The sequence below is a fragment of the Cottoperca gobio genome, chromosome 24 (genome assembly GCF_900634415.1).
Source record: "Cottoperca gobio chromosome 24, fCotGob3.1, whole genome shotgun sequence".
NCBI classification, from domain to species: domain Eukaryota; kingdom Metazoa; phylum Chordata; class Actinopteri; order Perciformes; family Bovichtidae; genus Cottoperca; species Cottoperca gobio.
In genome coordinates, this window is record NC_041378.1 from 4,378,170 (window position 1) to 4,388,946 (window position 10,777).

General features: G+C 44.5%; 1 protein-coding gene across 4 annotated transcripts in view; it reads left to right on the forward strand.

The window, feature by feature from the left end:
* ryr3 (ryanodine receptor 3) overlaps nucleotides 1-10,777 on the forward strand; it is a 109,788-nt gene that overhangs the window by 94,858 nt on the left and 4,153 nt on the right. For 3 of the 4 annotated variants that reach the window (XM_029425968.1, XM_029425965.1, XM_029425966.1), the window contains 21 exons: nucleotides 502-582; nucleotides 735-823; nucleotides 914-1,042; nucleotides 1,145-1,249; nucleotides 1,700-1,781; nucleotides 1,927-3,212; nucleotides 3,311-3,363; nucleotides 3,435-3,600; nucleotides 3,729-3,815; nucleotides 4,062-4,268; nucleotides 4,383-4,513; nucleotides 4,923-4,965; nucleotides 5,150-5,277; nucleotides 5,399-5,459; nucleotides 5,709-5,855; nucleotides 6,837-6,971; nucleotides 7,568-7,724; nucleotides 7,817-7,881; nucleotides 8,245-8,345; nucleotides 8,431-8,482; nucleotides 9,804-10,776. In XM_029425968.1, coding sequence (XP_029281828.1) covers nucleotides 502-582; nucleotides 735-823; nucleotides 914-1,042; nucleotides 1,145-1,249; nucleotides 1,700-1,781; nucleotides 1,927-3,212; nucleotides 3,311-3,363; nucleotides 3,435-3,600; nucleotides 3,729-3,815; nucleotides 4,062-4,268; nucleotides 4,383-4,513; nucleotides 4,923-4,965; nucleotides 5,150-5,277; nucleotides 5,399-5,459; nucleotides 5,709-5,855; nucleotides 6,837-6,971; nucleotides 7,568-7,724; nucleotides 7,817-7,881; nucleotides 8,245-8,345; nucleotides 8,431-8,482; nucleotides 9,804-9,899 — 3,401 coding nt within the window. In that variant the 3' untranslated portion in view covers nucleotides 9,900-10,776. Of the gene's footprint in view, nucleotides 1-501; nucleotides 583-734; nucleotides 824-913; nucleotides 1,043-1,144; nucleotides 1,250-1,699; nucleotides 1,782-1,926; nucleotides 3,213-3,310; nucleotides 3,364-3,434; nucleotides 3,601-3,728; nucleotides 3,816-4,061; nucleotides 4,269-4,382; nucleotides 4,514-4,922; nucleotides 4,966-5,149; nucleotides 5,278-5,398; nucleotides 5,460-5,708; nucleotides 5,856-6,836; nucleotides 6,972-7,567; nucleotides 7,725-7,816; nucleotides 7,882-8,244; nucleotides 8,346-8,430; nucleotides 8,483-9,803; nucleotide 10,777 lie in introns of those variants that run through there. The other variant, XM_029425967.1, reaches the window with a different exon arrangement.

Below are 10,777 nucleotides of genomic sequence, written 5' to 3' on the forward strand. Positions count from 1 at the left end.
ATTTTGGGCCCATTTCTCAAAGCTGGTTTCCACACAGATGTCTAACTTTCACATGGTGTTATCTGCTCACAGAAATGTATTTGTGCCTTATTTGTTTAGCTCTGTTGACTGGATTACCTGGTTTGATTTTTAAAGTGAATTCTGTAACCACGTCTGTCCGCTGCTTAGTTCTCCATCAGGGCTCAATCCGCTGCCTACATGTGAAAGTTGTCAGGCTTCCTCCAGCTTCTGGAAATGTCCAAGTGTTTTCGTTGTTGTTTTAAATAAGAGCTTTTTTATTTGTTTTACCCAAACAACTTTGGATTCAGTTTTGAACCTGATATCTAAAGACCCTGAACTTCAAACATGTTTCCACATGAAACCTGTCCTGCTTGCCTCATATATTAATTGCTTCTCAGGGGGGATTCACACATTACTGTATTAGACCTTCTCATAAATAAATACCTAAATTCATTTGCGTACGGTCAAAGTTGTAGTCACCAAGATGTTTTCTCTTCTAAGGTTCGAAGGTGCTACAGAATGACGAGTTTACTAAAGATCTCTTCCGGTTTTTGCAACTTCTCTGTGAGGGGCACAACGGAGGTGAGGTCGCACTTACACGTGTGTTTTTAAAGTCGTGTATCGTCATCGAAAACTGGAGCATTGTTTTGTTTGTATACGTTTCTGCACTGCACCGCAAGATAATACATAAGAGGAGCGACGGACGGGGATGAGAAACTATTTCTTTCTGTCAGATTTCCAGAACTTCCTGAGAACCCAAACGGGAAACACGACCACAGTCAACATCATTATCAGCACTGTGGACTACCTGCTCCGTCTTCAGGTGTGTAAAACACAAGTATAAAGAAATGTTCACACACTGTTACTTTGCGCCACCGTTTTCATTGTCTACCAATGTGATGCTGCTCTCTAGGAGTCCATCAGCGACTTCTACTGGTACTACTCCGGCAAAGATGTCATTGACGAGAATGGTAAAGTCAACTTCTCCAAAGCGTTATCTGTTGCCAAGCAGATCTTCAACTCGCTGACTGAGTATATTCAGGTGAGAAGCCGATCCCTCAGCCAACGCTGTTTAATCCACAATGTAAAGACTGAAATGACTTTCGTCAAATATTTCATGATGTGTGTGTTTTGTCTCCTTCAGGGCCCGTGTATTGGGAACCAGCAGAGTTTAGCTCACAGCAGACTGTGGGATGCAGTTGTGGGCTTCTTGCATGTGTTTGCCAACATGCAAATGAAGCTTTCTCAGGTACAACAAACTCTTCTGACTCACAATCACAAAGTTCAGCTTGCGGGGATACAACTAAAACAAGCAAATCTTATTTCCTACAGTACATTTAATAAATAACCCACAATGACTTCAAATAGGAAATCTTTATCCTTTTATTTATATTTATTATTTGACAACCATAATTAACATATTATACATTACACATGATTGTTTCTTAAAGCAGCTGTTTTTGGCACGTGAACACCTTTAATTAAGGCAAAGTCTACTCATGACCCCTCAAACGTATCTTGGAACCCCCTGACGTGTCCTGAGCCGCAGGTTGGGAACAGCTGTGTTCAAGCATAGAACATTATTAATGCATTGCTGATGGGTGAACATCTTGAATCTAAACAACTATGTTGTGTTATTGCTTTTGGGAAATGTCCTCCAGAGCAAAGCTTTAACAAAAAGACTGTAACCTCCTTGTAGGACTCCAGTCAGATCGAGCTGTTGAAGGAGCTGATGGATTTACAGAAGGACATGATTGTCATGTTGCTGTCTCTGCTCGAGGGTAAGAGCCTGAAGCTGGTAATGTCTGACAAAGAAATGACAGAACACTTGTGAAAACATCTGTAACATGTTCACACAGTTCTACAACATCTGCAGTGTTTGTTTTTAGTCGTGTAGTTCACAATCACTGCGTTTGTGTACGTTAGGTAACGTGGTGAACGGAACGATTGGAAAGCAGATGGTCGACACCCTGGTGGAGTCTTCGAACAACGTGGAGATGATCCTCAAGTTCTTCGACATGTTCCTTAAACTGAAGGACCTGACGTCCTCGGACACCTTCAAAGCGAACGACCCCGAGTTCAAAGGCATCATTTCAAAGAAGGAGTTCCAGAGGTCAATGGAGAACCAGATGCAGTACAGCCAGTCTGAAATCGAATTCCTGCTCTCGTGTGCAGACGCCGACGAGAACGACATGTTCAATTACAAGGAGTTTGTGGAGCGGTTCCACGAGCCGGCCAAAGATATCGGCTTCAACGTGGCGGTGCTGCTGACCAACCTGTCCGAACACATGCCACACGACTCCAGACTCTCCACCTTCTTAGACCTAGCAGAGAGCGTACTTAGCTACTTCGAGCCTTATCTGGGTCGTATTGAAATCATGGGCAGCGCGAAGAGGATCGAGAGGGTGTACTTTGAGATCAGCGAGTCGAGCCGCGAGCAGTGGGAGAAGCCGCAGGTCAAAGAGTCCAAGCGTCAGTTCATCTTTGACGTGGTCAACGAGGGCAAGGAGAGCGAGAAGATGGAGATGTTTGTGAATTTCTGTGAGGACACCATTTTTGAGATGCAGCTGGCCTCGCAGATCTCCGAGCCAGATGTGGTGGAACAACCCGAGGAGGAGGAAGAGGAAGACGGACACGGCATCCTGGACGAGCTGTCTGCAGAGGAAGAGGACGCCCTGGAGTCTGCCTCTGCCTTCACGACCGCATGCCGCTCAGTCAAGAAGAAGATCGGGAATGTCTTCCAAACCTTTTCTGTTAAAAACGTCTCCAAGCAGTTCAAGAAAATCAAGAAGCTGAGCATCAAGGAGATCGTCGCCGGCTTCTTCTCCTTCTTCTGGATGCTCTTCACCGGCTTCTTCAAGGGAATCTACGGCCTCATCTTCGGGTTCTTCCACGTCATCTGGTCCTCCATGTTTGGCGGTGGCCTGGTTGAGGGAGCCAAGAACATAAAGGTGACGGACATCCTTGGAAACATGCCCGACCCAACCCAGTTCGGTATCCACGGAGATGTGATCGAAGGAGAGAAAGTGGAGGCCATAGAGTCGTCGCGGAGCTCGGATACAGCCATGGCACCAGCAGGGGACATAACGGAGGTGGACTCCATGTTTGAGATGCTGTCGAATCCCAAGAAGGAAGGAGGAAAGCACGTGGAGCCGGGCCTGGGGGATATTTCTGAGCTGACTGCGGAGATCTCCACCACTGATCAGAAGAAGGTTTGTACTCACGATTCAATAACTCCAGCTGTGTGATGAGGATGCTTCTCATTATCACGTCTCTGAGCTCATGGAGATGTTTTATACTCCTGCTGCAGAAAGCTGCCGCCAAGCCTGTCGAAACCCCCGAGAACGAACCGGAGAAAGCAGAGTGAGTAAAATGAAGTGAGAGGGAAATGATTCATCATCAGACAAAATAAAAACAAACTGTTTTGAATGCAGCTCAGAGAACCAGGAGAAGGAGGACAAGCCGAAGAAGGAGGAGGAGGCCAAGGAGCCGGTGGCGGAGGAGAAGCCCAAGGCCAGAGCGAGTCCGTCGAAGGAGGCGGCGTCGTCCTTCATGTTGAGCATCTTTGCTGTTCTGGACATCTTTCTGACGAAGATGCTGGTGAGCCCTCGCACTACTTCGTTTAAATCGTCTCATAATGTCTTTTTCCGGCACTTTCATTCCTTGGATAGAAGATTCTAAAGCTGTCAGGAGTTTATCTAAGTTAATCTAACTTCCCCCCCCTACAGAACTTCCTGGCTCGTAACTTCTACAACCTGCGGTTCCTCGCTCTGTTTGTGTGCTTTGCCATCAACTTCATTCTCCTGTTCTACAAGGTACCTCCAGTCAAGTCTCCACATTTAGTTGCCAATTTAAATGATTGTGATTAGTTAAAGCTGAGAGACATTTCAATGTGATGAAGGACAAGGAGTAAAACAGGAACCACAATCAAATACAAGTAAAGTATAGAGATAAAGAGATGAATCTCTAGAATGTGTGACTTTAGAATCTCAGAGAGTATCACCTGATGCGCCGCAGTAGATTACTCGTCGTCTGTGTGGTCGACACTCTCTGCTCTTTAGGTCACGGGTGAATCTGAAGATGAAGAAGTAGACGAGGAAGACACCTGGGATGGCGACGAGGATAACGACGGTGCGGACACATTCTTCGACATGGACGAGTTTGTCCTGCAGGAGAGCACCGGCTACATGTTGCCAACGCTGCGCTTCCTGGCTGTATCCCACACGGTCATCTCACTCGTCTGTCTTTTCGGCTACTACTGCCTGAAGGTCGGTCCATTCACGACGCCGTCACGGCTTCAACTGTTCTCAACTTAGCACAGGATCCCATCGTGTGAGGTGCACTTACTGTTTAAATGATTTACTTAATGTTTTTGCCTCTAGGTGCCTTTGGTGGTGTTCAAGAGGGAGAAGGAGATTGCCAGGAAGCTTGAATTCGACGGTCTGTACATCACCGAACAGCCGTCTGACGAAGACATCAAGGGCCAGTGGGATCGACTCGTCATCAACACGCCGTGAGTCCCCGGCCTCGTGCGAGCTGAACACCTCGTCCTGCTTCTTCTCATATCTAATAGTGTCATACAAATCCATGTTTGTATGCAAGTTACTATCTGAGTCGCACCCTGTCGATCAGCCTGAGGGAGAATTAATGAATTAGTTTAAAGTAATTCATCAAGTAAATAATTTGTAAGGATTTAAAGCTTTCCCTCGTCTCATATTGCAGTTTTTTTATTTCATAATCATTATAGTAAAGCTTGAAGTGACTGCAAACACTGGTGCTATCACGATCATTAGAACCAGATACCGTTTCTCTCTTCTTTATAGTATTACAGTATATATCAGACTTTGTGAGGGAGTTCTACTAAAGCTTCTCTAACATACATTTTGATCACAGCTGAGTCTCACTTCTGCTTTCTATTACAGATCTTTCCCGAGCAACTACTGGGACAAGTTCATCAAGCGCAAGGTGAGTGTGGAGTCATGCTCTCAAAGCTGTGCATCACTAAAGGACAAAAGCACCAACAAAAGACACTATATGGACGCTGCTCCCCTAATGCAGTTCCAGTAGTTAACATGTTTTGTGAGTATTGGTGTGTTATCTAGCACATCTAAGACTAAGTGACCCAGCTGTCCTCCACCTGTATGTGTAGGTGATCAACAAATACGGTGACATGTACGGAGCCGAACGCATCGCTGAGCTCTTAGGCCTGGATAAGAGCGCTCTGGACTTTGACCCCACAGTGGAGACGGTAGAGAAGGAAGCTTCTCTGCTCTCCTGGTGAGAGATGCTCACTTGTGATTTATAATGTGTTTATAGGGTTAGATATATTGTTGTTGTTGATGCTCACATGTCACGAACACCACTACTGTGATTCTACTTCTTGTTTTCTCTTCGGCAGGCTGAGCTCCATTGATACAAAGTACCACATCTGGAAAATGGGCGTAGTTCTGACTGACAATGTGAGTTTCTGACCAAACGTGTGCGCTTTGTATTCACAGCGCTGCGGGGAAATATGTTTCTGGTTGTTAATGTTATCCTGTAATGTGTTTTTCTAAATGAGCACACACACTAAGTGTAGCAAAATGCAAGGTGTTATAATATTAAGACACCAGCGTGGAGTTAAGGGTACATGCTCAGCCACGGTTTTATTTTGCTTTGTTATTAGAACCTCACTCTGTCACTAATAATCTGCGTTTCCTTTCCTGCAGTACTTCCTGTATCTGATCTGGTACTCCGTCATGTCCATTTTCGGACACTTCAACAACTTCTTCTTTGCTGCCCATATGCTGGACATCGCCATGACCCTCAAGACCCTCCGCACCATCCTGTCTTCTGTCACTCACAACGGCAAGCAGGTACGTCGTTCAGCCAGCAGAGGGAGCCAGAGCACAGCGAACATCAACAGGAAGCTGTGAGGAAAAGCTGCTCTGAGCTTCTACTCGCAACTAGAACGCCTTAAAGTTAAGAAACTTTGATACAAGTTTAGAATATAAAGTATTCTGCTGCCATCTGGATAAAGCTTTTATTTTAGACTCTTATCGCACAGTGAGATACTTGTTCCTGCATCTACATCCTGCTGGCATCGTGATTCATATTTAACTTACCGGTAATCAAATCAAAGCATTATCTTCTGGAAAAAACTGACGGGGCTTTGAAGAAGAAATGGTTTTGTTTCTGAATATTCTCCTCCAGCTCGCAGGAAACGAACATCATGGGAACATAATTAACGGAATGAAATATAAATTAATTATTAAGTAATTCATTTCGTCTGACGGCGGTTGAGGTCATTCACACTTTTAACAAATAGGTTTGTTGTGAGAACGTATTTTATGTTAAAGATATATGTTTAATAGTGAAGCGCAGTGTGACTCACTTGCTTCTTCTTTCCTAGTTTATCAGACAAATTAAAGACTGAGATTGAAAGTGTGTCAAACAGCAAACAGGAAGTCTGAACAGTTTTACATGGATGAAATAAGTGGTTCAAAGCAAAGCTCACATCATGATGGAATGGATGAGGATGAAGGAGTGAATAAATGGAGGACATTTCTAAAAGTTAAGTGTTGAAACATTTAGCTTTTGCCAGTTTTGTATCTTTCCATTTTCTTCCTGACAGTGAACGCATGTGTGATTCATTGTGTTGCTGAAGGTCTCTTGATGAAAGCGCTCCTTAAATCTGCGATTCAGCTGTCGAGGCCTCTTTTTGTTTCTCCACTGTCCGTGTTCAAGAAGTCGTCCCTGACTCTGACATGTCGGTTCGGTTCTCTGCTACAGAGATTACTCCAGTGAAACGTCTCAACGCTTGTGAGTTCGGTATTTAAATGATGTTTCTCTTCCAGCTCGTGCTGACTGTGGGTCTGCTGGCCGTGGTCGTCTATCTCTACACCGTCGTGGCCTTCAACTTCTTCAGGAAGTTCTACAACAAGAGCGAGGATGAGGACGAGCCCGACATGAAGTGTGACGACATGATGACGGTACGCCTGCGATGCACATCAAAGGGCCGACGTTTGGAGTTGAAAAAGATTCCGGAGACTTTTGTTTTCAACGTTAGACTTGAACATTTTTCTGCTGGACCGGGTAGAAAATATTTTTCATTAGTGAACTTTGTAAAGGGTACATTTTCTTCTTTAACTTTCACAAATGAAAAACTTCACAAACTATTTGCTGCATAACTGGTTCAGTAAATCTGCCTCTCAAGAGACGCCGGCAGATTCTCAGGCGTCATTTTCTTTAACCTTTTATTTAGTTTTTAAACGGATGAATAAAAGTTTTACTTTGGGAGTTACATTTACAGTAAGCTATCCATTCTGTGTTGCTGCAGAATAAAGTCCATCTGTGCTTTGTGCAACCTTGAACGATGTGTCAAATATGTAGATTTCCTCTATATTCATCCAAGATGACGCCACTGGATCCTCGGCCACATCGTGCTCGGATTCTTTTCTGAATGAAGGAGGAAATTGCAGTTTTCCGTCCGTGTCTCCCACAGAAGATACAACTGCCTTTAATTGTCTTCATGATTTCATCCTACAAAGTGAAGCTCTAAATGACTTTGCTGTTTTTCTCTTGGCAGTGCTATTTGTTCCACATGTACGTGGGCGTGAGAGCTGGAGGTGGTATCGGAGACGAGTTGGAGGACCCAGCTGGAGACTCCTATGAGCTCTACCGCATCCTGTTCGACATCACCTTCTTCTTCTTTGTCATCGTCATCCTGCTGGCCATCATTCAGGGTACACGGCCTTTACGTTGTCATGTGTCCGCGTTCTGCACCCGCACTTAAAGATACCTCAGTGCTCTGATCATCTGTTCTCCCGTCCTTCAGGTTTGATCATTGATGCCTTTGGCGAGCTGAGAGACCAGCAGGAGCAGGTGAAGGAGGACATGGAGGTGAGACTCTGGAGCTGCCACAACGTTCTCCTCAGTTAGTCACATGCAGACGGCTGCGTAGATGTGACAGACATAGTATGAAAGCACCTTTCAGTGTCAGTGTTTTCCTCCACCATGTTTATTATTCACAAGATTATTGCAATATCTATATAAAATATAAAATATGATTGTATTAGCAAGCTCGTCACTCATTTTATTATAGTAAATAATGCTCACAATCAGTTATTACGACGGATAAACACAAGAAGAAGAATTTGCTTCCAGTCACTAATAAACAAACTACAGGTGTGAACTCGCCCTGAACACAGCAGAGAATAAGAGCAGTACGTATAAGTTGACCATCTCCTCCTCTTCCTCTCTCAGACTAAATGCTTCATCTGTGGCATTGGGAATGACTACTTTGACCGGACGCCTCACGGGTTCGAGACCCACACCTTACAAGAACACAACCTCGCTAACTACCTGTGAGTGCAGCAGCACACCACAGTCCATACGTAATTCTGATTTACAATGTGGACCTTGTTCACCGCTCTCGTGTTCCTCCTGTAGGTTCTTCCTGATGTACCTGATTAACAAGGATGAGACTGAGCACACGGGTCAGGTACGTGACGACTTTCAGCTTCAGTTCTCTCTCCTTCTGTGAGATACGTGTGTCGGATCAATCTTAAGACGGCAAAGGAAAGTTCCAGAAACTTCAGTAGGTTTTTACTTATGCAACATAACAAGTGGGTTGAAATGTTGCACAAGTAGAGCTCCGCAGGAGGAAGAAGCAATGCGTGGGTTCTCTTTGACTTTTTTGATATTAAGTTGTTATTGTTGTGCACCTGAGATTTAAGTTGTTTTTTATTTGATGTGCATTCTCTGTTCTTATGTCACATTTATAAAACTCATCCAGGCTTGTAGACAATAAAGTCTCAAAGCTTTAATGTTGTGAACAGTTAGTGTTTCTGCAGAACACGAGGTACGACGCCGCCTGATGGATCATTCAGTTTAGGTCTTAATCCAAATACTTTTAAATCCCTGGTCGTGTTACACCACATTTACAACATGAGATTTCCTGTTCGACACTGTGCACTGCCCGTCCCAAAGAACGTAGCCTTTAGCTTTGAGTACGGCACGCATTCTCCGTGGCATCGTTTCGATAAGCTTCTGCACAACATTTATTTACGTCCAGAGTTGCATTAAATTTCCACCAAGATCTTGTATTGATGAGAGGCACGAGGCATGATGGGTGCATCACGTCATCCGCCTCTCTTCTCACCCTGATGCGTCCGTCACTCTAGGGATCTGATCATCAGACCACATGACCTTCTTCTATTGCTTCCGGAGTCCATTCTTTATGTTCCTGATCAGTGATTACACTTCCCCCCCCCCCCCCCTGATCAGTGGTTTTCTTATGGCTACACAGCTGTTTAGTCCCAATCCCTTGACTTCCCTTTGCATTGTACTGCATCTTACTTTCACTATTAAACACAGCCGTGAGTTCTACTTATGATTCGATATGAGTCCACCAAACGTTTAAGTGATCTCCGATCATTCAAGAGTTTCTTCCTGAAGATGATGGTTTAATAATGCGTTGGACAGTTAGTCCTCCTTAGACTCCTTAGTTTTCTTTGCTTGATGCAGGCCCTTTGACCCTTCTGAAGCTGATTCCCATCCTTTCCACGACCACAGGATTTATATACAAGAAGCTCCTCACCGCATCGGCTCGGGTTAAAGAACTTGTTGCCAGCAGAAACATATTAATCACTGCAGTAACTCCAATGGAAGCTCTCAGGTGGTGACTTTCATTTTGGACGGGCAGTGTATATCACGTTCTTTAATTAAGTGTGTATGACATACTATGACTTCCTTTACGTCACAGTAGTACTCTATGAACCGACCGACATCATCACATCTGGTTTTGTTTCGTTCCCCTCCAGGAGTCGTACGTGTGGAAGATGTACCAGGAGAGATGCTGGGACTTCTTCCCCACTGGAGACTGCTTCCGTAAGCAGTACGAGGACCAGTTGGGTTAGAGAGGGGCCAGCCTCGCGTCGCAGCCCCAGAACACGCCTCTCGACTTTCCTTCTATCTGAAAGAGACACCGAGCGTGACGTCACCCTGTTATCAGAACCTGAACACTCGCTGGACTTTCGGCCATGGTGTCGAGAAATAAATAAAAAAACTAAAGATCATGTCAAGAAAATCTAAGACGAGCGACTGACGATTGGACATTTCGGGTTTGTGCATCCAAGTCCTTCCTTGTTACCGAACAGTCACTTGCCACGACGCCTCTTTTATGCAAATGTTTCTTTTCATTCTGATTCACATTGCCTTTTTCTTGCTTAACCCCAACCCGTGTGTAGACATTTGATACATGTGACGGGTTACAGCATGAACAACTGAATGTCTGAATATGCACAATTTCTAGATTAACGCCAGGATGTTTGTGTCATTTATTACCAAACCGACCGACTGGATGTGTGCTGCTGGTATTGATCCCGTTAACATCCAATGACACGAGTGAGACCTGGTCTGCCTTTTCAAATCTGTCCGAGGAAATGTGGAGTTACAGAAGACGGTTCTTCGAGGACCAGAGACGACTTACTTTAGGTGTTTATCAAGTGCCGACGTGCCTTACGAGAAACTATGCAACAAAAAAAAACAAACACTTATCATTTGTGTCCCTCCTGACCGAAGCAGTGCTCTCGCTCTGCATCAGTTAGAAGCAGATTGAGCTCCCAGATAGTTTTGTGGCTTTTAAATAAGAGAAAACATTTGTTGTATGAAATCTAGATGATCCTTGTGTAAATGTTGCTTAGTTTGGTTTTGTTTCTACGCTGTGGTCCTGCCTGCCTGCACTTATTTCCACAGTAGAAAAGCCCCCAAACAGGAAGAAAAAAAAAAAAAAAAC